A 27,517-nucleotide genomic window follows, 5' to 3' on the forward strand; every position below is an offset into this window, starting at 1 on the left:
TCAAGGCCACGATCTCACGTAAAGAAGATAGAGTGTCAGTAACACTGCCCCGTTCTACAGCTAGGTAGGGATAATATATATACACGCAACGTAACTGTAAGAGTCCCTTACTAAAAGGTTTCTTATAATTATAGTCACGCAGTGCTGAACCAGAGTCGCTAGACGAGGAAGAGGCGCACTAACATGGCCACCACGTCCATCGCCAATTCGGATAAGGGGTTGTAAATTTTGATCAGTCAATATGTTGCTTTCAGAGTAATCGAACACCCGCTGGCATTGTAACCAAGTCCCGTGTGCTACTAAAGTACAGCCTCATCCGGCAGGAGTCCGCGCCACTTGTACGCCGAATTGTTATTGGCCCACTCGAGCAGGGCATCGTAGTCGACGCACTCGTGCTCGGATCCTTCGCCGGGCCCGGCCTCGGTCTTGCCCTCGAGGGTCGTGTCCGCGGAGCACATGATGCCCTGGCGTAGATAATTGAAACAGTGCGCCGTGTGGTGGGCCACCTTCTCGGTCAGGTTGATGCCCGCGTATCCTTGTTGCAAATGCTCGGCAAGGTAGGACAGGCAGTGCAGCTGGTGGAAGGCTGACATCATGTAGCCCGGCCCCTCGTTGTCGCGGTCGATGGCGACCGTGTAGGGGTCCGGCAGGTCGAAGCGGTCCGCGTCCTTGATCACCACGTAACCTCGACTGCCAGAACTCAACTCGATCCAGTGATTCAGCGTGTGTAGTGTATCCGATTCATTGAAGAACATGTCCCCACGCATATATCTCGGGTTGTCATGGAATGTGTAAATCTTGCGTGGTACTTGACGGCGACGTTAGCATCGGCAGCCACGGCGATGATTCAGTCTGGGTCGCGAAATGGGCTGTAAGACATATAAGACATACACTGCGGCACCGGAGTCCTCTTAATGGCATTTGTCGCAGGGAAGGGCGGAAAGAATATCAACGCGACGATTGCGCCCGCCATAGTCAGCTCGAGGAGCAGGCGCCACCACCAGCTTGCCGTCCTTCGTGATGCCGTCCTTCGCGAATTGTGGGGTAAATGGGTGACGCCGGCATGGTTGCTGAGCCCCGATGGAGGGAGGAACGCCTGCTCTTCCTCGTCGCGCTCGTCCTTCCCCGATTCCATCGTCATGACTCTCGAAAACTGTTTAAAGAATAGCTAAGCCAGATTTGAAGAATTTGCGAGAGAAGATCCATTTCGCCTTCTTGCTGGTATGGAGGAGAGGCCTGAAGAAGGGGCAGGCAGCCATGAAGCTCGGTATTGATATGCCGAGCCCGAAGAAGTTAGCGCCATCGAGATAGATTGCCCATCCCGACGGAGGAACTTGATCCCCCAATTACCCGGAACTTCTTCCGTCAAAGCAAAAGTCAGTGTAGAATACTGATCGATCTTCTAACCATCGACCTTAAATTGAGACTGCAAGCTGTATTTCCCAAACTATCTGTGTTCCGGTGAGGATAAAGGGGTAACACCAGTTGCCCGTCCACTCATTGGGAATTCCTCGAAACATCCTCCCAAAATTCAGCTAGACACAGGAGTCAAGTGCACATATAATCCTGGCTTGTCCCAGAGGAAATAGGCTCTTTGTTTTTCTAACCAGTCTTCAGAGTTATCCGCCAAGCGCAGATCAAAGTTGAAAATGATTTTCGACAGAATAAGGCGCATTTCCGCATATGCAAGACTAGTCATGACAAAGTCAATTCACATTCTCTAAATAAAAGAAAAAGAAGGCAGTACTTGCTTCTTCCCAATGCAGTTCCGCGGCCCCATGCTGAAGGGCTGCATGGCGTCGAGTAGGTCGTTTTGGTAGCGTTGGTCGTTCTGGTCGACGAGGAACCGCTCCGGGTGGAACTCCCAAGGGTTGGCCCAGAACCGCTCATCGTGGTTAATGGCCCACTGCCAGACGCCCACGATGGCGCCTTCGGGAACGAACCGGCCTGCCACCGCCGCCCCTCCTGCCGGTACCACGCGCGGGAGGCCCCCGGCGATAGGCGGGTACATGCGGAGGCACTCGTTTAGACACGCTAGCATGTATGAGAGGCAGCTGACCGAGCTCAAGGTGATCTCGCTGTCCTTGACGAAAGCGGCACGTACCTCCTGGGTTAGTTTGGCAAGTTTGTCTTCGTTCCTGGCGAGAAAAAATATCGCCCCGGTCAGAAGTGTCGCTGTGGTCTCGGAGCCTGCAGAAATCAGGGTCGAGGCGGCCGCCGCTATTTGTTCATGCGTCTGTTATAGGGGTGTTAGTCCGTGATAAGCGCCACGCGATTAAATTGGTTTCGAATAGATGATGCTGGACAGGACGACGACCACCGGCTATCATACATACCAAGCCATCAGGATTTCTCAACAAACCCTCAATGAAATCCGGCCGTTCGGTCTCTAACTGCATTCTCCGAAGTAGTGTTTCATTCACACGCTTCTTTTGCTCAGTGTGAGATGTCCACAAGCCGCTGCGGCTTATCCAGGTGACAAATCGAATTCCTCCAAGCTCGTATAGGGCCTGCATGTAAGCGGTGATCTTGATATTCCTGGTCATTCTGTTGACCCAGGGGTGGTATTCGCTATTCTCCAGGCACCCAAACGGGCTTCCGAAGCCGAGGTCGCCAATGATGTCGAATGTCGTCCAGTTAAGCCACTCGCGCATGTTGAGGGCTCTGGCACTGTCCCCTGCTCCTCCATGCTCGCGCAGACGTTGGACGAGCAGATCGACGTACGCACCGATGATGGGCTCCTGATCGCGCAGGCTGCGGTCGGAAAATCCAGGGGCGAGCCGCCGGCGGAGGAGGGCATGGTCGTGACGCGAGGCTGACATGATGGACGCCGGGCTTTTCCTCGCAACTGGCCGGTAGAACCCTACGTACTTGGAGAGCTCTTCCTGACCTTGCTGTCGACGGCCGTATATGTCTTGCCAAGCCTGCGGCTCGCAAAAGGCCAATTCATTGGGAGAGATGCGGACGACTGGGCCGTACTTTGCATGCAGATCGGCGACATGGAAAGCAAGCCTGCCAGACATAAGATACTTCGTTCGAGGAATGATGGATAATCGATGCAAGAGAGGGCCTGGGAAGCTCGCTAGAGGATGAAGAAAGCCGTTGTATATCGACGTAATAATAGTAAAAATACCAGACTAATTCATCAAATCTGATAAGTAAAGCGTTCCCCTATTTGCTTGCGAGTGGATATGACACCTTACCAAGACCACAACTAGCATTGCAAGCTGAGTGGTGTCGATGTAATAACCCTGGATAATACCAGGCGATCCAGGACTTGACATATCTGCTTTGTGGCTCGCTCAGCTAGCAATAATATCAAAAATAGCAGCAGAAGGACAATGGATGTTTAATGTACGACGACTGAGAAAGGAGATAACTCGGATATTAATACTGCAATCGTGCGTGCTTACAATGCTTGTGGGAGGAAGTATAATAGGTGTTTTCCCTATATTCTCCGTCGGGGTTTTGCAATGTTGCTATTCCGCCGGGGAGATCGCCAGCATGAAGACGTCAGACCGTAGCATAGTATCGGTGGTGCGAGCCATGAAGTCATATTCTACTGAAAGCATAGAACAATTGTTTTCGGCGCAAACTACCAAAAAAGAAAATAAACCAACACCATGCATGCCGACATGTGTACTTGAGCACAGAACCGGGACAGTACTAACGCAATAGACCATACATACTAACGAACCATCGGCCCGTTGGCGAGGTAAACCAGGCCTTGTTAGCATTATAACGGTATATCGTTTAATCTCTACCCTGTGCCCTATTGAATGTAATAATATCAAATCAAAATTACACATTAAAGAGAGAAAGCGCTGTCCTAGGCCCCGAAAATGGCAAGCGCCGGATCGCATTTTTTGATGGCATAACAGCAAATGGTTGGTGGCTACTCATTGTGTTTGTGAACGGAATACATGATCCCACCAAGCTAAGCCTTAGTTGATCAACCTATCCCTGTGCCCCCTTTTAGCCCTATTGGCAGGTTCGATCAATTCGTTTGCTCTTACCTGTTAGTTGATACATTCTGGCTCGGATAGTGGAGGCGCCCGGAACGGGGTATCAATTAACTTACATATCACAGCATCGCGAGCATTGTCAATTGTCTTTTTGAAGTCAAGATATTGGGGCCATACTCTTGAGCGTCAATTCCAACGGTCCTAAGAGATGTTGATGCAACGGGAGCCGGGCTTTTGCTGCGTAAGATAGTGTGAGAATATAATGGCGGATATACTCCATTTCTCTGAAAAGTGGTCCATGTGGGAAATTCGGTGGTCGAGGTCCATTTCCATTATGTCGTTATTGCCTCCAGGCTCTTGCAGATCACCTGTAATGGCCATAAGTGTAATACGGACTGCACCAACTCGTCGGTGTTCACCAACCCCACGTACTTTCTGTACGATAATACCGTAGATAGAGTGACTCGTGGAGAAAAGCGGGATAAGTAGGAGTTTCCCTGAACGAGAGAGGGAAAACAAGACCTCGTTGGTGCATTCAAAGTAAATTGCTGACCTGAACGGGCCCTTGGTCGTGGAAAATTGGAATCCTGCTCCGTGGAAGCCAGTTATATCGTTGTCTTCGGATAATTGAAGGTTGAGTGGTATGCAGCTGGCTCTCAATCGAATTGTACCAGTAGTAACAAACTTATCGTCAATGACTATACCATGACCTGCTAAGCCCTCCACCTCAGCGTAGCGTTCAAGGAGATTCGAAAGCGTTTCTTGAGCCAGTGGAAACTGTACAGATCCATCAACAGAAGCCCAGGACCAACTGGGAGCACGCTCATACGTGTTGGCGATAGGATACTCCTTGCGCTCACTCTCGTGTCGGTGCCAGGATAGATCAAACAAGACAGTGCTCTTCCACGCTCCTGCTAGGTAGAAATCTCCTGGCCGGTTCATCGCAATTTGTGTTGATATTCCTTTCAAAGCCATCAGTTTATCTCTTGGGAAACTGAAATCGCACCTGCAATAGTTCTCTAGGAGATTCTGCCAGTCTCGAGCGAATTCCAGAACTTTGGACTGAGCGGGCTGCTGTGACGTTAACTGTACCGTAGCCCATGTGCATTCGAATTTAGGATGCTGGCCTAGCAATCTTGGCAACCCGTCAGGGAACATTTCCAACGCTCGCCCTTCTTTGCATTCCCACGCCATTTGACTCTGGCCGAAGTGTACCACCCGTCTGGCCAGGTATCGTTCCTGGAAAACCCATCCCCTGTAATTCAGAGGGCCGAAATCAAATTCGTCGGACCAAAGGTCACCATCAAACGCGTAATATGTACGTGTTAAGTTTCCCATATCAATCTCGATTGGAGAGGCGGCCATGGTAACGCAAGTTCTCTTGCCCAGTAGATTGTCGCCCAAATTAACCGACCAGGTAGCTGAAATATTCAAACAGGCTGATGCATAGATTCGGCCCATGGACTCGGACTCAACCTTCCAGTCACGAAGATCTTCATCCTGTTTGATACATAGGGAGTCGATCCATAGATAATAGATGCCAAGGCGACGGGCAATGGTAATTGCGTCCTGGAATACATATGGTAAACTTTCAACCTCGACCGCTTGTTGCAGCATCTCCATTGTGGCAGTAGTCAGCTTTTGGTATGGTTGGCTGGTCCAGCGATGGCTTAACGTTATATATCGGCCTTGGAGAGGAATTTCGCTCGTAACGACAAGTCTGACATCGCAGGTTTGCGAACCCAGATAGAGCAAGCGAGTCGGATACCAACTCTGTTCACTGTGCTTGCAAGTTTCGTGGCTTGTGGAACATTCGTGGAACCATTTCTCAAGAAGACTCAGGTCCGCTGTAGAACAGACTGCACGTTCCAAACGAGATGTCGAGAGTGCTAAACGTAATAACGAGTAAGCTTTGTCACTTTTCTATTTCTTGGGCGCGCTCTGGTTTAAATGAGATACTGCAATACCTTGTGAAGAGAGGAAGTCGAGCTTAATCGGACAACCTCCGCTTTCCTTGTTGTAACCGTGAGGAAATACACTCATGCGGAAGGGAGGTAGGCCGTCTTCGAGCGGTTTGTCAACCATACCGAGCTCTATTGCACAGTATTCCACCTCGAGATCATTCCTGTACCATTCATCAAGGCCTGTTCCGTCCTCACTTTCCATCCACTTGAAAAGTTCAGTGCATATCCAACAATCGAGCACCTTCTCTTGGTGATACTTCGGCAGCGTCAGTGCGACAGTAAATCCAAGACTCCCAAGCCGCGCACGGGAAACCAAGGTGCCTATCACCCTTGAGCAAGCGGCACAAATTCCCATAGCGACTTTGGTAGTATTTGGCCACCTCGCAAGTGAGGGATTCAGAGGGGGTCCAAAATCCGAGCTTTGCAGGAATTGTTGGACATAAAGAGCTCAGTCATGGGGCAATCTTAGAGCTTTCAAATTCTTGATTATGAACGCACTTGCAACCTATCGGGGCGATTGCGCAGACATGTGGAAATTTATATGTACGTGGTACACTGGATGACGCTATTTCATAGCGAAACAAAAAAAAACCGGCTTTTTGTAAATTGCATGCAGATGGATGCCTGATTGCTTTAGGCAGCAGCCAACGTGGCTGAGCCACAATCAAGCATGACTTCTAATAATTTAGGAAATGTACTGGACACAGCGCTTCCCTTTGATACAAGTCTGGATTTGAAGAACATCCAGTGCCTCCTATTCTGACTGGTAATACCGTGAGGATCACGGGAAATAAAATAAGTGGTGAGGAGAAAAATTAAGAATACATCGATTGGATTCTATGGGAAACCAGTTGTGTACGTATTTGCCTGGAACTGATCTACATTACCGTCTGATACCTAATCGGCTAAGGAGCTAAGCTCGGAAGGTGCGACAGCATGTTCTCGACTACAAAAGTAACTAGCTATTACCTCGTATCGCCGCAGGAGCCCCTGAGATCATTTGCTAGGCTATTCTGGTAAAGAGATGTGTTATTATTAGATATTTCGTGTATAGCACGCAACTTTAGGTATGTGTTGAGTCGATACTGTCCCATTTTGTCGTCGATTTAATTCCAAAGAAATCATATCGACACCAAGAATCACAACGAGTGGATTCACTCCATTTATGTCAGATCATCTGTATTCCGATCACTTGCACTTACAAGGCGGACAGTTCTTCAGTGGGCTATCTCACATTCATGTGGCTGCTGATATTGGCAGTAGTGCGGTGGCGTCCGCTTGCGGGTTGATGGGCTTGACCGCCTTCATGAAGATGATGGTGGCGGCCAGCCAAGTGAGGCGTCAGTAACTCTCGCCACCGTCTAGGTCGTTGAGCCGGAAGATGCGGGCGACGATGACGCCGATCAAAGCGCTGAAGAAATGGCCTTCCAAGATAGCCCGAGGCTGGGCCAAGGGCGCTTTGGGGAGGGCAGAGCAGCAGACGGCAGTAGCGCCCTATGAGCGACGGTAAGGGAGTGTCAATTGTCATTACATTTCGACCTCGCCATTCAAGTGTCGGCCTTTATGATACGCGGGGTAGAGATTACCGCGTCCATTATGCAGCGGTCCTCGGCTCTGATACTCGCTCACCCCGACATCCATAAGCGAGCACAAGCGGAACTGAACCGCGTCGTGGTGAGAGACCACCTTACCCAGGCTGAAGCCGAGAAGGACATTTTCTACCATCACGCCTTCTCCGGATGTCGGGTGATCCCTTGTACCATTCCAGATCTTTTTGAAGCACCAGTATGAGAATATGTAGAAGGTCTTTAGAGCCGCTGCCACAGCCGAGAAGCCTTGATCAAGCCCTGGGGGATGGTGGGCAACACGGCCCGCAATGTCAGAGGAGACGGGAGTAATGGTTTGGATTATACCTCGCTGAACAATCATATACATAGAAAGAGTTTGAATTCCAAGTGGCGGCGTCATCTTGTTATCGGCTCTCGGGTGTCGTGTATTGGTGGCTTTGGTGTACTATTTATTTACATTAGGTCAACCAGGCACGAATCAAAATCCAGAAAGGCAATATTGGGGGTGCAAGGCTTTATTCTGAACAGTGGCTCTTGAGGGGGATGGTTTGAAGAAATGCGTAACTTGATAAAACCATTTGACGATAACCAAGATGCCGAAGACGGAATGGACAATGGCGAGATAAAGTTTGAAGCGGTTGGTTTGCTTGGTTAGAAGAAGAAGAAAAAAAGTAGAATGTTTTATTGCGGAGGAAGTTGTGACTGCTAGTTTGGTGACACAGCGATCCCGCTTCCCCTATTCACGATACATGAAAAGTGTAGACAACCGGAACTTCCATTATCCCACAGTCTGATCCATGGCGGGAAGGAACTGAACACGCTCACTCCTAGGCATTGCATTCGTATGAACAGTATCAAGTCTCCTAACGTTGGTGTTGAATTGGCGGGCGTCTCTTTTAATAAAAAGCAGCAATCTCAGTAGCGTAATGCAGACAATCTACCCAACTAGTTATACCCAACAAGAAAGATCACTTCCATCTCAACCTTGGAATTACTCCCGGGCTATGTAACAAATCCTTATTATTCACAGAGCCAACTCTCAGCCTGCACGCTCTGGAATGTTAGACCCCTTGAACGCCGTCTCCTCCAATGCCGTCCCGTTGGCGAGCGTCACCTTCTCCGCGCCCACCATGACGAATGCGATACGACACGGCTCATCAGTGCGGTTGATCCAGCGGTGGTTCGCGCCGCCCTGAATGACGAACTCGCCCGCCCGCACGGTTTTTTCCTCGCCTGCCTCGTCGAGCGCTAGCACGATCTCCCCGGACACGACGATACAATAGTCGAGGCTCTGCGTTCGGTGCAGCGGCACGCTGAATAGGGGCGGGATGTTGCTCACGCAGAACAAGACGCCGTCTGGCGGGCAGCGCGGCAGCTTCTGAACGGCGGCTGCCGTCATTGGCGCGGAAGCAGACTCCTCGGGTATGTTGTTGTGATTAGCTACGGGTACGGCCTGCCGCGTGTCAAAGGTCGAGAAGGAGCTCATGCTTGGCCCAAATGGGTAGAAGGTTTCAACCGCCTCGTCGGTGTGGAAGATGGACTTGCCGTCGGCGGCATGGCCCGTAATGACGAGACGGGGGTTGGTGGACTGAGGCATGGCTGTGGGTGTAGGCGAGGGTAGATTTGACGTGATGGTGGAGGGGAAAAGATGCTTGTTTAGTAGATGGTACTCAGGACTGAGCATGTCAGCCCTTTGAGTTGCAACTCGATCCCTTTATACTTGGTGAAGGCAAAGGCAAACCTACAACGGTTGTCGTCGTATACAGGTATACCACCATTTGTAAGTCCTCGCGCAGCTAACCGCATTGGGGAGGTAGGGGGCTCGCGCAAAATATGGGATGATTGGTCGTATTTTTAGAGACAGTTAGACTGCAACTGTGCCCCTCGCCAAGTAAGCACTTGAGTATGACGGACCTGCAACACGATCGGCAGGGCGGTTGTTTGTCTCGTATCCGCACATCATCAATGTGAGTCATCGAAGTCCATGAGATTCAGGCAGCATCTACACTTCCGATCGAAATAAATAAATCGATAAGTCGCCGGGCTTTCATCTGTTGGTAGATTTATCATCCTACATTGAAGCGTGCTCTTGAAACACTCGAACATGGTATCGTCTCTGGAGGCTCTCCCAAACGAGATCCTTGACTCGATTCTTGAATTCCTCATCAGTCATACACTTGGAAGACTGCGCGACTGCGACCACCTGGACTGTATGTCACTTGCGCGGCTGTCGCAGTGCTCGCATTTTCTCAACCGTCGTCTGGAGCCTCTGTTGTACGGTACGCACGACGCTCGCAATGCGGCTTTGCGAGACGGCTGCGTTACGGGGAATCTGCCTGCCATCCGGAAAGCTACTTCTTATGGGGCAAACCCGGGGGTCTTGCGGCGGTATATATCGAACAAAGCCGTCCTGCACGTCGACCAAGCCACGGGCTACCGTGAGTTCTCTTCCCTCCAATTGGCCCTGAAGGCAAGGCAGCTTGAGGCCTTCAAGCTGCTTCTTGAACTAGGCGCCGGTATCACGCCGCGCGATTACAGCGGCGTCAAGGGACTAGACTCGCAGCTCAAGACGTTCGCGGAGAGGCTGGCGGAGGTACAGAGCGTGGCTTTTCTGAAGGCCTTCGTGGAAGCTCGTGCAGAGACGCCATACTGGCAGGACGGCCGAAAGGAGGAATGCTCGCAGGCGAAGGCCGTGCTGAGCCGACTGCCGTTCCCGGAGGTGGTGCGCTGGGCCACGCCTGCGCTGCTGGAAACCCTGGTGGATAATGGTGCATCCCTTAACCAAGCCTTCCCTTCCTCGTTTCACGACGACCCAAGAAAAAAGCGACCCATGACGCCTCTGGGTGCAGCTTGTCTGCGTGGAGATCTCGAAGTCTTCCACCTGCTCGTCGCGCGAGGAGCACAGGTCAACGTGGACGACTCTCTGCGCAACGAATACTCGAACGGCCACACCCACATCCCCATCTTCGTGGCTGCACACTACATGGCCGAGACTGGCGACCCTAGTATGCTGGATGCTTGCGTAGCTGGTGGCGCAGATGTAAATCTGCCATGTCACATCCATGATCCGTCCCTATCGCCAGAGGCTCACTTCTCACGAGTACCACCATATCATGTATGCACCACACCACTTCTCGTATACATCAAAGCAATCCAATTGTGGGATACTGCCACACATCTCACCCCAACTGAGGGGTAGATCATTTCATACACGCCTTAGGTGCGAATGTAGTAAGTCCTGTTGCGACACCATTCAAACGTGCGTACACCAACTTCAACCAAGAACTACACGATCGTAATTTCGAGGGGATTCCGTCCCCCGTCGAGCTCCTCCTAGTGAATTGCGGCATTGAGTCGCTGGCGATCCCCGAGTTCTTCTCCACCATCAGGCTCCTCGTCCAGCACAACGGCACGGGACCGGACTTGGCAAGGATACTGGTGCGGCTCGACGGTCAAACTGATTGGTCCGGTGACAAACCCGTCGTCGATGTCGAGGGACTGTGGCAGCAGTTTCTGGCGCTCTTGAAACCCCAATGGGAGTTGCTAGATCAGACTGCCAAGGACTCCCTGCTCCGTCGCGTGATAGTGGATAAGGCAGGGTTGCGCAGCCGGGTCGGTCACCCGTCTGTCTGGATCAAATGCCAAGCCATAGGACGGACCAGTATCAGTGCTCTTGTCCGCGCTGGGGCCGACATCAACTGCGTTGCGAGCAAGAATGGCCCGTACCCCTCCAGGAACACGCCGCTCCACCAATTGGTCTCTTCGTTCGTCCACACCGACTGCCTCGTCGAGGACCATCTACATGATCATCCTAGGGGTGTTTACTGTCCCTACACGCGGGACATACTAGAGTCATTTGGCGGCTTTCTTGCCCATCTTGTCAATGAGGGCGCAGACCCCTTGGCCGTGGACACGAGCGAGCACCGCGAAGACGAGAGGACGGCAATTGACACGCTTCTGTCACCCATGAGAAAAGGAAGAATCAAACACAAGGGTGGAACTGTCGAACAAGGTCTCATGCACTTTGTCGCTAAGCTCCAGGGCACCAGGCCCGCCACAAGTTATAAGGGCGATAGAAAGAATTACGACTACGACAGGTGGGATGCATTTAAGTGTATTCAATGGTATGGGCCGAATGATTGTAAAGTAAGCAATGCCAACGTGGGTTACCAAAACGCGAGGTGGTAAGATGAAGACAAGTTATGAAAAGCTCTCTGAGAGGGTCAAACCACAGCGTGTTTCTTGTATCAAGCAGGGCCTGGCATTATCCGGCGCGAGATGAGTTGTTGGCACACTATAAATACATGACGGGCATGCCGTTTGAAGTATTTCTCAATCTATGGGAAAGCAGATATTGCTATTATCGTTGTTCTTGGCCAATAACAGCGGCGACAAGGCGCGTAACTTGGCACCAATACCAGCTCCCTGGGTCTGCCTGGAATTGATTGATTAAAGAAGCAGATCACTGTGATTGTAGTGCATAAAATTACCCAAGAGTGGTTGGCAGTATTTTTGAGGCTCTCCCCTGCCCGTTGATTTCCAAGGGGCTAACAGTGAGTACGACAAAGCCGCACCTGTAGAGGCAATTCTTTTATCTTCGTTTATATGATGAGGCTAAATGGCGTACTGCTCAAAAAGCATATTATCATGGCTTGCCTAAGTGAGCGATCATGGGACGCAGCGTGGTTGGGGTTCAAGTGAAGAAGAGCGTATGGTATTGTTATTGTATTAGGTGACACTTCCAGTAGGAGCTGGGCGGATATTCTCGGTACACATGATTCCTCTCTCCTTAGGAGCTGATCGAGTGACCGAAGAGCAATTCGGATGAGCTCACATCCAAACATCAAGCTCTCGGGGGTCCCGAGATACAGTGACACCCTCCTCTGCAAATGCACGCGCCGGCGGGACAGTCATTATTGGTACTGCATGTGTCCCTGGCGGCAACTTCGAACTAGATAGCTACTGTCAGCAACACCCGTGTGGCTTCTTTCTATGGGCCCGGGGGCGGTCTCTCGGTGCTTAACGTACTTCGGGAGGATTGACGCCATTTGGGGTCACAGGCAGAGCCATCGTAGGTGTCACGGCCACGATAGCGAATACCAGTTTAGAAATGGTGAGCATGGCTGAAGTGTATAAATCTCGCCAACGATGAAAGATGAGTTTATGTTGGGCTGCACAGTATTGTGCCAACCGAGAAGCAAGTGAAGAACTTTAAATAGACATGCGAGATGCGACACGCAGCGGGGTTTGCTGGGGGATGCAAGCTGTTAGTTGTGGTGATTGTCGATGCGGAGTTGGAGACGTGCCGAGTGCGCCCGATTGGGGGAATGCCATGTAAGAAGAAATGTTGGCTGCCGATGGTGCACTCAATCATGGCCCATCTGACGATGACGGCCGCTCGCAACTGTTGGCTCTAGTTGACCATCGAATCCAGCGACAGGCGATTGCTTGTTGCCCAGAAGCAAACTCAAAACCAACATCAACGTTGGCTGTCTTGTCATGACGTGGATGGCTGTAATCCTTCGACTAGAATGCAGTTGTGCAGGAGCAGCAGTCTGTGGTGGTCCCATGGCCGTTCCCTAGTGTAGACATCATTCTCTAATCCAGTAAAGATGATGTTGCTTCACTTAACTGCGCCTCATATTGGAGATTACGGCAGCATGCTTAGATCTCCTAGCCTGGACTTCATTCCAGTATGGTCTCGGATCCGTTCATACACCGAACCGGCCTTGTCTCTTTGGTCCAAAGACGCGGTGGAAGCCGGGCTTTTGATTATTTTGATCGGCCAAAGAAGGAGATAGCAGCCAATGGACCTGCACTTGGGGACTCCATCTCGGGCGTCAGCAACATGGCCCAGGTGGTCAATATCCCCAAGTGACTGAGGGACGGTCGCCAATATTGATTCGACAAGGGCAAAGACAGTATTGGCCGATTGGTCCATCATGCCATGCAAGCTAAGGACCATGTCCTCTGGTAAGCCGGGTTTGGCCAGCACCGCATCTACCACCTTTGTGAGTTGCTGGTGGAATAAGATCTGGGCTGTGCGGTGGTAATTGAGCTCGTAGGCTTTCCACACATCTCCATGGAGTTCGATATCTTGGGTTAAGGACCGAAGGTCTGGTGGTAAGTCGCGTATGGAAAGCGATCGGAAATGCCATTGGGGACCTTGCCGCCAGCTGGATGCTGTTTGCTCGAGGCTATACAATTCTTGGAGAGCCTCGATGGTGTAAGAAACAGACACGTCTTCCTTGTTCACGTGTTCTAACAAACTGCGCGCTCTCTCGCACGTCTGCTTGATCTCGTGTGCATTCTTCTCTATTCGGACGAATGGCACTCGATCATTTAGCTGTTCAAACCACATCGGCGACTCGCTCAGGGCGGGCTGATTGAAAGCCAGCTGGTGCTTTTGCTGGGAAAAGTAAGCATTTTACTCAAGCCGTAGCTAAGTAGTCCGTAAAACTTACGATACGGTGGTGCGCCAGCCTAAACAGTGACCACCCCCTAGGGCTATAGAATTGATCTGAACCCCGTAGCCTCAAGATCTGGGCCATGCCCTGGGTATGGGCACCGACCTGAGAGGTGTCTGGGAGGAAAAGCGCCTGGTGGTGTTAGAAGGCTATTTATTGAATAGTCGGCGTGGGCCTTTCTTGCCTCAAACAGGTCCAAGACAACGATTGTCATCAAGTCATGGTCATCAGGTGTCTTTCCTGCTTCTGCTAGCGACTTGCCAAGTGCAGACAGCGCCTCGCCGTAACAGTGCAAAGCCTTCTGCGCAACGCGACTTCCTCGGAGTCTCTGGCTGCCTCGGCGTAGGCAGCCGCCCTGACAGCCCATCGAAGTGCACACCGGCCGTCGACATTCACTTCCATGAACAAAGAGGGTAGATGTTCCAGAAACCCAGGCGACGAGGTCTCATTGCACGGGTACATCACATACCTGTCCATGAACTGCTCGACCGCTCGGTCTTCTTTCTGGACCTGGGCATTCTCGGATGTCGACTTCAGCCACGGGTAGGTTAGAAGGGAGGAGTCGGCCGAGCCTTTGGGCGTGGCTGGGCTCCTTCCTTCCGCCGATCGGCTCCGACGACGAACGACTGAAGCTGTGCGGCAAGTGGTGGGATATAGTGCAGCTGCAACTCGGGCATGCTCAATTACCTTTTCGGTTTCATATCGAAATGTCAGCGAGGCTTCGTCGCGATAGCCTTCGCATGTCTCGTTTCGCTTGATGCAGCGCAAGCAACAGGGTCGGGTCGAGTCGCATCGAACCTTGCGCTCTCGACACTTGAGGCAACCTCGGCTTAAGCGGCCCATGCTGCACGCGAAAGCACGATGCAATGGCGGCGTGGTTGGAAATTGAACAACGACAACAACCAGGCCCTGGACCAAAGTAGTACGTACAGCAGGGCCAACGTACAGGTCAGCTTGCGGGCGGCTAGGCGGGTAACCGGGCTTTAAGAACTGCGGCGCCGGTAGAATCGGATCGGACACCAACCAACAACTCGATCGCTTACGTTGAACTTTGACCTCTCAGGAAATGAGCTGCACCTGACCACCTCGCCCATGATACTTGCAAGAGAAAGTAATACTTTTTTTTTTTACCTTGTTGCCTCGAGCTGAGTGAGCCAGCCAGCCAGCCAGCCGTCAAGCGCCACAATTTGGGGTCATCCCGCCCCCACCAAAACTCACTGTCGGCGTAAGCCAAGTGTCATGTCCATCGTCGTAAGCAAGGCAGGACCAGCTGAGAAGGTGACTCTGGGGTGCCGAAATGCCGGCTGAAACAGCTGGGTCAGAGAGACAGCCCCTACTTCTTCCCAGAAATTCACACAAACTCACCTTTACCATACTCGCCCTGAGAAAGTCGGATTTTTCGAAGTTGCTGTCAATCGTGCTTTCGCAAAATCAGCATCATCCATGTCTGACGACGCCTCCGCCTCGCTAGGCTCGCGGCTGAGCAAGCTGAACGTCTTTTCGAAGCTCACGGGCGACGACGATGACGAGGAGTTCGGCGAAAAGATCGATTTCGAGAGTTTGGCCGGAGGTGGACGGGCAGGACGTCGGACTGCCATCACCACCGGCCAACTCAGAGTCAGCAATGCATTAAGGCACTTCCTGGTCGACAAGAAGGTACTGACTGAAGCCGAAGCGGCTGTCGATTCCGACCAATCCACACCCGCCTTGGAAGCCTTGGTGCAGCGCCCACACATAGAAGTTCCTGCCATCCTAACGGACCGTTCTTTCACGCTCGCAGAGTACTTCGTTTCTTCAAGTCACAACACGTACCTCATGGCTCATCAGTTGTTCGGAAAGAGCTCTGCTGCGGCTTATGAGCGCGCTCTTCGTACAGGAGCCCGCTGTGTCGAGATTGACGCATGGGACAGCGATGACAAAGAGGAGCCGAAGGTGACGCACGGATATACTCTCGTCAGTCACATCTCGTTCAGGGCTGTCTGCGAGACCATTCGCGATGTCATGGATCAGGAAGCCGCCGAGGCAGTCGACGAGCAGGGGTACCGGGCTGCTCCGCTGTTGTTGAGTTTGGAGAACCACTGCTCTCCCTACGGCCAGCTACGCCTTGTTTCCATCATGAAAGAGGTCTTCGGCGATCGACTCCTCAGCAAGGCTGTGCGCTCCAAAGGACACCACGAGCAAGACGGCGCCGATGAGCATGTACGACTAGACGAGTTGGGATCCAAGGTGTGTGTGATAGTGGAATGGCACGGCACAAATGAGGCCATGGAAGAGGACGACTTATCGGAGAGTTCAGAGGACGAAGAGGAAAAGCGCACCCATCAAAAGTACCGCGAGCAAAAGGCAGCAGCTGCTTCCAACGTCATTATTCCAGAGTTGGCTGAGCTTGGAGTCTATGCCCAATCCGTCAAGCCGCCTGACAACTCCTGGTTCGAAGAAGCCGAATGGAAGCGGGAACCTCACCATCACCTGATCAACGTCTCAGAGACCCAACTCCTTGCCAACATGCCAGCCAACAACCAGAAGATTGCCAGGCACAACGCTTCCGCCCTTGTGCGTGTCTTTCCGAAGGGTACCCGCATCAGTTCCAAGAATCTAAAGCCCGTCTCCTTTTGGGCAATAGGCTCCCAGATTTGTGCTCTTAATTGGCAAACATTCGGCTCGTCGATGCAGACAAATGAGGCATTGTTCAGCGGGACAGACGGGTACGTGCTGAAGCCAGCTGCCCTGCGTCCCGGTGGAAATGGACAGTTGAACACGGGCCAGAGGCGGAGGCTGCGGTTGAAGGTGGCGGGAGCGACAGATATCCCCCTGCCTCCAGGTCGTGACGCGGATATAAAGCCATATTTGACATGTTCGCTAATACACCCCAACGATCAAAACGGCGCTACGAAGCGTAAGACCGGCCACTATCACCAACACAAGCTCGGGTTTCTCCATCGGGGCGAGAATCCGCCGCCTGACAGCCCTGTATGGGACGAAGAACTCTCCTGGGACTACGACGACAACGAGATGTGCTTCATCCGACTCATTATCAAATCCGACGATTCGTTTGCCAGAAACCCCACCTTTTGCGTAGCCGCGGTTCGGCTTTTATATATTCGGCCGGGGGAGTGGAATTTTATCAGGATGCTTGATCTGAAAGGCGCGGAGACCAGATGCTCTCTCCTGGTAAAGTTCGAGTTCGAAGATATCTAGTTATTTGGAGGATGTCGGCTGGGGGAGGAGATCGGCGATGTGGAAGAGGTGCCAACAACTACCGACAGTTCCGTTCGGTTCTTCCACCTGTGACATAGGCTAAATCAAACAGTAACCGTACAAGATGCCCCTTGCATCATGGCTGTCCCTTGCCGCGAGCCTGGCTAGTGATACATATATGTTGTTGCTCCTATCAATGCTTCTTCAAGTTCCCATCTCTTTTCTACTCCTCCTTGAAAACTAGCCTCACAACGTATACTGCGTCGCTTCAGTCGACGAAAATGCAACCGTCGGTGATTGTATGCCTCTTGGGCTCGCTCGTCCCAGCACTAGCAGCTGTCCGGCAAGATCAACCCGGTCCTTGCGATCCGGATCCATGCTATCGGGTCATAGACTCAGCCGCCTGCTGGAGCGCGGTCTTGCTAGGCACGGAGAAAAACGCAAGCAAGATATTCGACTGCGTCCCCGGTGGGAAAGAAGAGGTATTGTTCTTGGCAATCAAGGGGGCATCCTTGATGAGTCTTACTGACCTGCGGCCAGATGTGCCGGTGCTACGGCTGCGACTCGATACTTTCGCTTTTCGTGGTTGAACACCACATGTGTGTTCTTTAGTATTTATGATGGGGGCGGCGGGGCAGGCGGGGCCCGCTGGGCAGGAAGGCAGGGCGCAAGCAGCAGCACTGGTGGATGAGTGGAGAAAACTATGCGACGACGGGTAGAATCCGACGACCGACACAACATTGTCTTCTGGGAGAGAACACGACGACCTCTTGGAAAACATAAAGTCGAACGACTCAACTGCAATGCTGCGACCTCGAGGTCCTTTTTGCTCGCTCCTGCGTCTGTTTCAAGAAGGTTGGAGCGCCAATCACGATGCGGTGGATGATGGAAAACAGGCTTGCATGGACAATGACGTCAGGCCCGGTCAGCAGGTCAGCTAGGTATATATTAAGTACGAATGGCACAAGGCCCCCGACGGCATCTCAATTGCCCATCCAGAATCCTGACAACCAAGCAACATCATGTTCGACGTGCCTAAGATCGTGGAAGCGGCTCTGCCCTCCGAAGAGCGCAACGGCCGCACACTGGCCATTACAGGGGGTCAATGGCCGGCCCCGGCCCCAATCCGAACGATCAGAGCTTCCTCAGCGATGAATTTCCCAAGTCTAAACCGAAGCTGTACATAACGGCCGAAGAGGAGGATGGGGATTTCGATGAGATGACATCCTTCCAGTGGAGAATGAGGGCTACGACGTCCTCGGGTACATCGGGATGGGAGACGGCGGCAGCGACTATCAGGCTCAACTCAAAGCCTTGGCAACCCAAGATCTGGGCCCTTGTGAATCATTTGGCATTGTCGGTAGGCAGACTCTCATTCCGTTTCTTCATCTCCTCGGACAAGTGAGAACTGACGGCAGAGAATAGCATACGGTCGAGCCGCTGCCGAATGTCTATCTTTCTTTCACGTTCTGGACAACAACCCGTCGTTCAAACTCGGTCTTCTGATAGCTTACTACCCGACCAGCATCCCGGATCCAAGGACACGTTTCCCAGGGGGGTTAACGTTTTAGTGCATCTCGCCGAGGGCCAAGAAACCATTGGAATTGTAAAGCAAGATCAAATGGTCGGGTAAGCAACTTTCGAGGTCCATTCCTCCCTTTCTCGGTGTTGGCTGGTCGGCTTCGTTGTTGAGACGCCGTGTTTATGCCCTATAAGAGCAATACTAACGCCGAGAGCCGATAGGATCCAGGGAAAGAAGAGAACTGTGACGCGCCCAATCAAGCAGGGCTTCGGAACAGGCAAACTGGTCAAGTACAATTACCCAGCGTATTCGTACGATGCCGATCCTGGGTTCGCCGAAGAGTCGTCAGATGCATTCGATGCTATCAGTGCCGACTTGGCTTGGACTAGAAGCCTCACAGCTGCGCAAAGAGCCTTCAGGAGGGACGTCAACATAGAGAGGCAGCACGAAGAGAACGTAAATGGTGAGTAACCTATCACTGTGCAAAGAAGACATCGGCACAATACTGATGTCTCGTTGGATAGCAAAATACTACAGCCAGGACTTGAAAAAGTGTTTGTCGACGTACACGCAAAATACAACGCCTGCCGTTACCTATTTCCCGACCCTCACTGGCGGAATTGACGCCGACGAGCTGCAAGATTTTTATGCTCATTATTTCCTGCAGCCCAAGCAGCCCAAATCGTTAAGGCTCACTTTGCTATCGCGGACGCTGGGTGTCAATCGCGTCGTAGACGAGATACACGTTACCTTCAAGCACACAACCGAAATTCCATGGATTTTGCCCTCAATCCCTCCGACCAAGAAACACGTTGAAGTAATAATGGTCAGCATAGTTACTTTGCGAGGAGGCAAAATTGGACACGAAAGGCTGTACTGGGATCAAGCATCGGTGCTCTACCAGGTTGGCCTGCTTGACCCCAATCTTGTACCCCCTGCTGCAAAGAAACGGGGCGTGACAAAGCTCCCTGTGGTTGGGCGCGAGGCAGCACAGCGCAGGCTTAACGGTAACGAAGACGGCGAGGACGGCGAGGCGGTAAGTCGGAGATGAATACTTCCTTTTCTAGCGTCTTTTGGAGCGACCAAGGACCAGAAACTCGTTGATTGACGTCTTGGAAGAGTAGTACTGACAAGAATAGGATAATAACCTCATACCTGACTGGTATGACGACGATGAAGACGAGGATGAGGAAGAAGAGGGGGACGGGGAAGACGATGAAGATGAGGAGGAGGACGAAGGGCAAGAATCGGATCAGGGAGAAGAAGCTGGCAATGATAATCGTGACCACAATGGCGGCACGCAACCACAGAATGGCACACATGGTCAAGCCAGTAACAACGAGCAAGATGATGAAGGAGGCAGTGAAGAAGAAGAAGACGACGAGGGGTCAGAGGATGGGTCAGATGATGGTGACCACGACGATGATGAGACGATGGTCGAGCCAGATAAAGCGCACCATAGCGATGAGGAGCCATCACGGCGATCGTAAAGAGAGACTCCCAACCCTATGGATGGGTAGCAGTGCAATAGGCGAATCTGCAATGTTAATGAAATATACCTTCAGCATCATGGATCCTTGCCATGTCGAAAGCGGTTATAGGGGTCGATGGACGTGCTGAACTCGGATATAGATGACCTCCCGCCTCGTGCAACACGACAGTAGTTGAGCCGTAGCAATAACCTCACCTGTCGTAAATCCGTCTAGATAGCGGCGGTTGCTTGTTGGTTCCAAAATTGACTGTGCCCCCGAAACTGGACGAGTCTTTGCATGGGCACGCCGGGACTTCCTGTCAGGAAATGGAGGCCACCGTAATAGACACTGCTCAGACGGGTGTGTCAATGTGCCCACCCCCACCCTCAACAAGTTTCTCTCGATACCCTAGGTCCCCCGGACACCGGAACATGTAATTCCAATCGATGACAAATAAAGGACAGGACTGGTTGTATGCCCGTGGACTGGCTTGTTGTTTGTGGTTGTGGTTGGTGCGTCGTGAAGTCGCTGATGAGACTTGAGACGTGGCGCTCATCATGTCAGCACGAAGAAGAGCAATAGACTTTCCTCCTTGTTCCAGGAAACACATTGCTAGCGTTTCTGGATGGAAACGTATATCCGAGACTCGAAACGATCCGTACCGATCGCCTATATACTTTGGGTTCATCTGATTTCGAGGCCTTGGCCTGGATGTTAGTGACAGCCATAAGCGATTGGATTAGGAGACCGGTCGAGGTTCGGGCTGGTCATATCCCCTGTCTGTCGAGGTTGTCCGAGAATGTTTCAGGAATCTCGTCTTTGCAATGAACCATTCGCGGCCTCTCAGAGTCAGACTTCGACTTCTGACACAGAGATATTTTCCTCCATCTATAAAACCGGCCATGGGAACTGTCATCCGACCCATCCATCCTATATCACATCATTCTCTCTTAAACCCTTCACAGGCTTGACGCAATCTCCCTCTGACACTCTTTCAGCATACCATTAAGATGAAGCCGGCTTCTCTTTTCTTGAAGGCATCTCTCGCGAGTATCGCCTGCGCCCAGCTGGAAACAATCCAGCAAGCTATTGGTAAGTGAATCTTGATTCTCATTCGGTCCTTGCAGCGTGCTCTGGGAGGATTTGAGCATGCAGCTCACCGCTGTGTTACCTGTCTTTCCCCTTAGGGTGTGCAGTTTGCTTTCAAAACGAGCAACGCTGACGCGAAGATGTGATAGGTGCCGTTTCCGATGCCCTAGGTCAACTAGACACGAAGATCAAAGTAGGTCATACCAGTTCGTTATTCTCCTAGAAGGACCACGGTCCAACGCGTTCCGAGAACAAACTAATCAAGCACCTTCCCCAGGCCATATCGAGTAACGATGTCAACTCCGCAGCCCCCGTTCTGCAGGCGTCGCAAATGATCCAGCAGACCATGCAAGCATCGGCTTCGAAAGTGAACGGAGCGGAGGCCCTCGGTGTATTCGACGCGCTCTCGCTGCAAGACACAGCTAACAGCCTCGTGACCTCTGTTAATCAAACCATGAAGGATCTGGTTGCCAAAAAGCCGGCTCTTGATTCCCTTGGCGTAACGCAGGTAGCGGCGACATCGATTGCCGACCAGCAAAAGGCCTCGAAGGCGCTCGGGGACGCAATTGTTTCCAAGGTGCCCGGGGTTGGCCAGGGGATAGCCCAGGGGTCTATTGACCAGATCAACGCGGCCCTGGCGGGTGGGATCGCTGCGCTGTCCGCTCCAGGTGCCGGCAAGGGGGAGGCAAAGGGGGAGGTGCTGCGGCCGGGGGCATGATGAACGGCGGATCCAGTGGCCGTAATAGCAGCAGCAGCAGCAATGGAACCAGCAGCAACGGAACCAGCAGCTCTGGTCGTGGGTCTGGCAATGGTACTGGTCCCGGTTCCCCGGCGCTCAACCCCGCTCAGCCCGCTGACGCAGGTGATAGTCCGGCAATGAGCTCAGCACGACTTCCCAGCATGATGACGAGCTCCGCCGCAATGCCCGATATGATGACATCAACTACCCCGACCATGGCAACGACTATGATGATGACGGAAAGCCCGAAGCCCAGCTCGATGATGGCAGGAAATGGCGCGGCCAGTATGGGCGGCAGTCCAGCAGCACTGGTTGGAGGATTGGCTTTGTTTGCTGCGGTTGGAGTGTTCTAGTCTGGATTGATAATCGGGATGGTCGGCTGAATTGCCTGTATGTACGGAGTACTGTCTTGGTAGTGGCTCGAGCAGTTGATCTGCTTGTACGTTCTTTCCGTAGCTATCTTATGCCAGCACCCTGATGGCTAATGTTGGGAAAAGGACTACCGGTGATGCACGACTATTGCCACAGCATGCATGGCCAGAGCTCAGAATTGGGCGAGTCGCGGGTTCGCTCCATGTCTCACCGAAACGCCGACAAAATAGAACCCAACTGCCACTGTCAACCACAGCTGCTTCCAAACACACATAGAATTTGGGGACTCCAGCAATCCTCACATCGCCAGAGCACCTGCTTCATCGGGAAGCTGACCCGCCAATGACGGCCGCATGATTAGCCGCACACGTTCTTGGTCGCTTTCAAACCCACCTCCCTCCAACCACTCTCCTTCACCCGTTCCCAGCACTACCGGCTGAGCTGCAAGGAACCGGGGAATAACCTAGCTAGCGTCTTTGCCGATCCGGGCTGTCGGGAAGTGGTCGATATGGGAACGATAACGGAGAGTCTGCCTGGTGGAGGCCGTGGCAAAGCCGACCATCTTAAGAAACGCCCGTCGAGCCGTCTCAGGGTCTCCCGCCTTGCCCACCTTACCTTCTCCGTCTTCTTCGGTCTATGCATTTGGCATTGCTTGTTCAAATCCCCTCTCACTACGGCCGAAGTCAGTCACTCATTCGTCATTATGGTTGCCAACTCCGTCAGCCAGGTCCTTAAGGCCGGCCTCGCCGCCCTTGCCATCGCATCGCCACCCGCTGCCGCCGCCTCGTGCCACTTCAACCTATACGAGCACCTAGGCAACCTGTCTCCTTACTTTCAGCCCAGCAACACGCCGTCCTCGCTATCGGGCGGCGTACCGCCCGGCTGCTCCGTTTCGAGAGCGTTTCTGGTGCACCGCCACGGCAGCCGCAACCCGCTATCGGACGAGATCGGCGCGATCCGGAACCTGGCCTACTACATCGGCAACGAGAGCGCCTTGTTCTCGTCGCCGCAGGCCCCCGTGCCGGTCGGCTTCGCGTTCCTGCAGGAGGAAGGAGAGGGCAGCGGCAAGAGCTGGAACAGCACCTTCACCACCAACGACCTGACCGCCATCGGCAGGAAGCAGCTCCGCGACCACGGCGCCGCGCTGCGCCGGCGGTATCCGCAGCTGTCGGCTTCGCGGGTCCTGGTGGGCGACCAGGAGCGCGTCGTCGCGTCGGCGCGCTCGTTCATGGAGTCGTACTTCGCGAACTCCACGGCCGCGGAGCTCGATCTCATCGCCGAGGATAACAAAACCGTCTCGTGGATCACGCCTATGGACACATGTGCCGCATGGCAGTACAGTCTCGGCGGCGCCCTCGTTGCCGAGTGGGGGAATGTTTACCTGCCTCCCGTGGCAGACCGACTGAACCAATTGCTCGCGAAGCCGTACCCAGGCGTTAACTTTACTGCTGCGCACTGTCACGGCATGATGTGGGCTTGCGCCTACGGCACCGCCGTCCACGGCAAGAACTCGTCTCCGTGGTGCGACGTTTTCCAGCCTGCCGAGATCCTAGCCTTTGAATACGAACTCGACCTCCTGATGCGGGGTGCTTTCGGCTACGGCTTGCCCGGTGACATGGGCCCGGTACTTGGGGGCATGCTGGTGGGAAACGTGACCGAGTTCCTCCTCAACGACGCCGGGAGCGAGACCTTGTCGCTCAATTTCGGGCACGACACCACCATCGATCTGGGCCTCGCGGCGCTGAACTTGGCCGCCGATAACACCTACCCCGCCAAGGGCCCCGTAGATGCGAGACGACAGTGGCGAACGGCCCGACAAGTCCCGTTTGCCGCGCAGATGCTCTTCCATAATCTGGACTGCAATGGCGGCGAGGAGCGAATCCAGCTGCTACTCAACGAGGCCAACTTTGATCTAGCCCCGTCCGGATGCGAAAGCGACGAGTACGGCACCTGCAAAGTGTCCGACTTCATGGCTTCGGCGACCGTCAAGGCCGCCCTAGCTGTCCGACACGACGATGCACGATGGCAGGCTGTTTGTTCCACATAGAGGGGGAAATGTGTGGTTCGAAGGACCGAAGGAGGACGACGATAATTTTAGAATATAACGAATTACATGTATTAGTTGTTCAGCTTAAAGGACAGCCCTTACTTACTTCCTACCTGCGAGGAAACCTCATAAACTATCACCGCTATTTTTATATCCCATGGGAGGAGCCAGACATGGCCCAGAGTTCAATATGGACGGTTGAGACTCGAAACAAGACGCTGATAGAACAAGTATTAGAAACGGGGGTATTTGCCAGTCCGATGCGACAATTAAAACTATGTCCAAGTTCTGCTTGTCAGGTCCCTTCCGTCTGGTAGGTAGAGCAGTCTGCCCACGTGCCAAATCAAACCAGACCCTATGCAAATGCTCGCTGGCCGGCCCTTAAACTCCGTCTATTCCGCACTCCTCGCCATGGTAATCTGGATGTATCGCATCTGGTCATCATCCAACTTGTTGCCCGTCGTTTCATACAGTCTTCCCTGCTCGGATCTGGTCATCATCATCCTCGACCTTGGGTATATCATGATCCGTCAGCGTATGTGTATCTGGGACAAAGGTGCTAATATCCCCCTCATCGCCCGAACGATACTCTGGCAAGTCAGAGTGCGCCGCCGCTCCAAAGCTAAGACTTGGCTCACAGACCTCTTCTGTAGCCACTGGGGAACCAAGACCGCGTCGCAACGGGCCCTGGTAAGGGTTGGTCTGGTCAGGAATAGGAAATGCTCCTCCGTCCCATTCATCGTGGGTCATATCTTGAGACTCGCGACTATCGTATCCCGAATCGGTAGAAACCCTGGGTTTCTGACGAGTCTGGCTGGTGGCCCCACAGGCGATGTGTTCAGGGGATGGACTTGTGCGAGCCCGAACCATTGGCGTAATGTTAGAGATTAGGGAATCTCGCGAGGGGGAAGCAACAGGTAGACCCGTATCGGACACCTAGTTCGACTGGAGTTCACGTTGAATCTTCCCCACTTCGTTCAGGAAGTTCTTGGCGTTGGCGGGATTGAACTAGGCAACGTGTTAGAGCAATCACACTTGAGGTGTAGCGGATTTAATAGATGATGAACTAACCTTCAGCTGGATACTGACTGGCTCTCCCTTGTCCTCGATCGCTGTGAACAGGATACACACCGTCTTGTTGGTGGGCTTCTCTTGAAAGCTCATGGCGGGTATGACGACGGTGTTGAGAAGCAAGCGGTGCGTGGAGTCTTGGCGCATAATCAAGCGAACATTCTTGTTCTCGGCATCTTCGAGAGTGGAAGCGTCGAAAGAACCGGGAATGGGAATGTTGTTATCGTCCAAATCAACACAGGCCTCGGGCACATTGATCTTCAGATTCCCTGCGCCACGCTCTTTCCAGGCAGCAGGCGTGGCAGACTTGTCCAAGAAGTATATGCGTGCACGGAGCTGGAGGACCGTAACCTCACCAGCCTCGCCGTCATCTACATTGGCTGTGATTTGGTTAGCACACGTCAGCATGTGAAACAGTCGGAACCGGCTTACTTTTCTGCAGCTTGACTTTCTTCTTATCGTCGTCAGCTTCCTTCTCTTCCCTGTCCTCGTCGCCAGCATTGTCATCACCGTTATCCGCTTCCTCGGCGTCTGACTCGGCGTCACTCTCCGGTGCCCCGAAAGGCTTGGCAGGTTTGCTGCTCTTGAAGGATTCACCGGGTTTGCCAAAGGACGTTAACTTGGAGCCACCCAGCCCGGTGAGACCGCCACCCAGACCTGCGCCTGAGCCAAAGACACTTGTTTTCGAGGAGCTACTGGGCTGCGAAAATGGAGAGGCACCACCATTCGAGAGGCCGGCGCCGCCGAAGACCGACTTGGTAGTGTCCGTTTTCGTAGTGGCAGCAGCGCCAAAGGGAGAAAGCGAGCCCGAAGGACTAGCGAAAGAAGTTAAGGGTTTGGCGCCTGCGGACGAGAGGAATGGGGAGGCCGTGTTCGCGAAGCCAGAAAGCCCGGAGCTACTGAACGCTGAGCTCGAGGTGGTCTTAGTTGTCTTATCTCCGCCTTCTTTGGTATCCTTGGACTGTTCAATGTTCTTATCAGCATTTGACTTGGTGGCATCTCAACGGTAGTGATTTAAGGATTCACCTGATAGCTGAAGAGATGGGAAGAGTAAAAGAGAGAGGGAAATAGAGGGGGAGAGAGAATTGGACGTACAGCAGTCTTTTCCTCGGCAGCTTTTGTCTCGCTGGAGACGTCTCGTGGGCGCTTCTTTTCGGGCTCTGATCTGTTGGTTCTGCTGAGGTTGGCGTCGGCGCCAAGCGGTGAGACATCGCCATTTGCGTCTTGAGCAGAGTCTTTGTTCTGGTCGACCTCGTCGTGCGCGCGCTTCTTTTTGGGGGAAGAAATCTGGTCCTTCATCTTGTTCTCGTAATCGGGTGTGTCCTTGGGTGCGGCAGCGGCATCTGGGTCTGTGGCGGTAGAAGAAGCCATGGTTGATGATGGGGCAAGATCAGGCTTGTCAGATATGACCGTGTTGCGAAGCTCTTTGCGCGCGGCGGCGGTATCGGGGTCTTCGGTTGCAGAAGAGGGAGGCTGCTTTATGAGGTCGGTTTCGGAAGGAGATGGGCTCTGTTTGCCGACAGCAGGATCCTGGTCTGCCATTTGGGATTTGTTGTCGAGCTGGGAAGAATGATGGGTTGGTAAGGTGTTGTTCAATGTATGTGTATGTATGTCTTGTACCACGCGTCGTACATGTAAGAAAATCGTAGTGATAATGGAGGAGGGGAAGCTGTAATTGGATTTTCCCCCAAGCAGCCTGCACCTTGCAAGCCCCGGCACTACCTACACACACCTTCCCTCCACCAGTCACTCACTTACTTACCAGTGCGACGGCCCCTAGACGCGCTTCGGCACGGTGCCTAAAGCAGATTGGGGGCTTACAATCCAATTAACGATGTGAAGACAAAGCGATGCGGTGCAAAGGCAATGCGACCAGTCAATCAATGAATCAGTGAATCAATGAATCAACAAAGCAGCCAATACTGGATTGGGTTGAGACAAATGCAATGCGATGCACTGCGAAGGGATGTCGGAAAGCAGACGGCAGGGGGTATGATCGACTTGGGCAATCGGCATGTAGCAATTGCAAGAGGTTGATTCGAT

General features: G+C 52.8%; 13 protein-coding genes across 13 annotated transcripts; 6 read left to right on the top strand and 7 right to left on the bottom strand.

The window, feature by feature from the left end:
- Nucleotides 1-299: 299 nt before the first annotated feature.
- On the bottom strand, nucleotides 300-1,141 carry PG998_004039 (uncharacterized protein; the record flags this gene model as incomplete). The annotated part of the gene is made up of 2 exons (XM_066870857.1): nucleotides 300-808; nucleotides 892-1,141. The coding sequence occupies 2 exons, from the start codon at nucleotides 1,139-1,141 to the stop codon at nucleotides 300-302; spliced, it is 759 nt and encodes a 252-aa protein (XP_066734607.1).
- A 579-nt stretch (nucleotides 1,142-1,720) lies between these two features.
- PG998_004040 (cytochrome P450 ClCP1) lies at nucleotides 1,721-2,822 on the bottom strand (the record flags this gene model as incomplete). The annotated part of the gene is made up of 2 exons (XM_066870858.1): nucleotides 1,721-2,236; nucleotides 2,337-2,822. The coding sequence occupies 2 exons, from the start codon at nucleotides 2,820-2,822 to the stop codon at nucleotides 1,721-1,723; spliced, it is 1,002 nt and encodes a 333-aa protein (XP_066734608.1).
- A 1,344-nt stretch (nucleotides 2,823-4,166) lies between these two features.
- PG998_004041 (HET-domain-containing protein) lies at nucleotides 4,167-5,588 on the bottom strand (the record flags this gene model as incomplete). Its single annotated transcript, XM_066870859.1, has 1 exon — nucleotides 4,167-5,588. One exon carries the CDS (start codon nucleotides 5,586-5,588, stop codon nucleotides 4,167-4,169), a length of 1,422 nt encoding a protein of 473 aa, XP_066734609.1.
- Nucleotides 5,589-7,270: 1,682 nt separating this feature from the next.
- Nucleotides 7,271-7,897, bottom strand: PG998_004042 (uncharacterized protein; the record flags this gene model as incomplete). The annotated part of the gene is made up of 2 exons (XM_066870860.1): nucleotides 7,271-7,423; nucleotides 7,559-7,897. 2 exons carry the CDS (start codon nucleotides 7,895-7,897, stop codon nucleotides 7,271-7,273), a joined length of 492 nt encoding a protein of 163 aa, XP_066734610.1.
- Nucleotides 7,898-8,536: 639 nt separating this feature from the next.
- PG998_004043 (uncharacterized protein) lies at nucleotides 8,537-9,094 on the bottom strand (the record flags this gene model as incomplete). Its single annotated transcript, XM_066870861.1, has 1 exon — nucleotides 8,537-9,094. The coding sequence occupies one exon, from the start codon at nucleotides 9,092-9,094 to the stop codon at nucleotides 8,537-8,539; it is 558 nt and encodes a 185-aa protein (XP_066734611.1).
- Nucleotides 9,095-9,601: 507 nt separating this feature from the next.
- On the top strand, nucleotides 9,602-11,685 carry PG998_004044 (uncharacterized protein; the record flags this gene model as incomplete). Its single annotated transcript, XM_066870862.1, has 2 exons — nucleotides 9,602-10,502; nucleotides 10,730-11,685. 2 exons carry the CDS (start codon nucleotides 9,602-9,604, stop codon nucleotides 11,683-11,685), a joined length of 1,857 nt encoding a protein of 618 aa, XP_066734612.1.
- Nucleotides 11,686-13,147: 1,462 nt separating this feature from the next.
- PG998_004045 (uncharacterized protein) lies at nucleotides 13,148-15,058 on the bottom strand (the record flags this gene model as incomplete). Its single annotated transcript, XM_066870863.1, has 5 exons — nucleotides 13,148-13,906; nucleotides 13,962-14,096; nucleotides 14,167-14,296; nucleotides 14,434-14,954; nucleotides 15,008-15,058. The coding sequence occupies 5 exons, from the start codon at nucleotides 15,056-15,058 to the stop codon at nucleotides 13,148-13,150; spliced, it is 1,596 nt and encodes a 531-aa protein (XP_066734613.1).
- A 349-nt stretch (nucleotides 15,059-15,407) lies between these two features.
- Nucleotides 15,408-17,162, top strand: PG998_004046 (1-phosphatidylinositol-4-5-bisphosphate phosphodiesterase; the record flags this gene model as incomplete). The annotated part of the gene is made up of 1 exon (XM_066870864.1): nucleotides 15,408-17,162. One exon carries the CDS (start codon nucleotides 15,408-15,410, stop codon nucleotides 17,160-17,162), a length of 1,755 nt encoding a protein of 584 aa, XP_066734614.1.
- Nucleotides 17,163-17,443: 281 nt separating this feature from the next.
- On the top strand, nucleotides 17,444-17,774 carry PG998_004047 (uncharacterized protein; the record flags this gene model as incomplete). The annotated part of the gene is made up of 2 exons (XM_066870865.1): nucleotides 17,444-17,644; nucleotides 17,703-17,774. The coding sequence occupies 2 exons, from the start codon at nucleotides 17,444-17,446 to the stop codon at nucleotides 17,772-17,774; spliced, it is 273 nt and encodes a 90-aa protein (XP_066734615.1).
- A 410-nt stretch (nucleotides 17,775-18,184) lies between these two features.
- PG998_004048 (uncharacterized protein) lies at nucleotides 18,185-20,174 on the top strand (the record flags this gene model as incomplete). Its single annotated transcript, XM_066870866.1, has 6 exons — nucleotides 18,185-18,341; nucleotides 18,397-18,563; nucleotides 18,688-18,791; nucleotides 18,906-19,147; nucleotides 19,209-19,720; nucleotides 19,824-20,174. 6 exons carry the CDS (start codon nucleotides 18,185-18,187, stop codon nucleotides 20,172-20,174), a joined length of 1,533 nt encoding a protein of 510 aa, XP_066734616.1.
- A 992-nt stretch (nucleotides 20,175-21,166) lies between these two features.
- On the top strand, nucleotides 21,167-21,963 carry PG998_004049 (uncharacterized protein; the record flags this gene model as incomplete). The annotated part of the gene is made up of 3 exons (XM_066870867.1): nucleotides 21,167-21,248; nucleotides 21,395-21,438; nucleotides 21,523-21,963. The coding sequence occupies 3 exons, from the start codon at nucleotides 21,167-21,169 to the stop codon at nucleotides 21,961-21,963; spliced, it is 567 nt and encodes a 188-aa protein (XP_066734617.1).
- Nucleotides 21,964-23,059: 1,096 nt separating this feature from the next.
- Nucleotides 23,060-24,403, top strand: PG998_004050 (Phosphoglycerate mutase-like protein; the record flags this gene model as incomplete). The annotated part of the gene is made up of 1 exon (XM_066870868.1): nucleotides 23,060-24,403. One exon carries the CDS (start codon nucleotides 23,060-23,062, stop codon nucleotides 24,401-24,403), a length of 1,344 nt encoding a protein of 447 aa, XP_066734618.1.
- Nucleotides 24,404-25,339: 936 nt separating this feature from the next.
- Nucleotides 25,340-27,016, bottom strand: PG998_004051 (dead deah box protein; the record flags this gene model as incomplete). Its single annotated transcript, XM_066870869.1, has 4 exons — nucleotides 25,340-25,411; nucleotides 25,475-25,854; nucleotides 25,907-26,435; nucleotides 26,570-27,016. The coding sequence occupies 4 exons, from the start codon at nucleotides 27,014-27,016 to the stop codon at nucleotides 25,340-25,342; spliced, it is 1,428 nt and encodes a 475-aa protein (XP_066734619.1).
- Nucleotides 27,017-27,517: the final 501 nt, after the last annotated feature.

The sequence above is a fragment of the Apiospora kogelbergensis genome, assembly GCF_038363985.1.
Source record: "Apiospora kogelbergensis strain CBS 113332 chromosome Unknown utg000002l_segment0_segment0, whole genome shotgun sequence".
Taxonomy (NCBI): domain Eukaryota; kingdom Fungi; phylum Ascomycota; class Sordariomycetes; order Amphisphaeriales; family Apiosporaceae; genus Apiospora; species Apiospora kogelbergensis.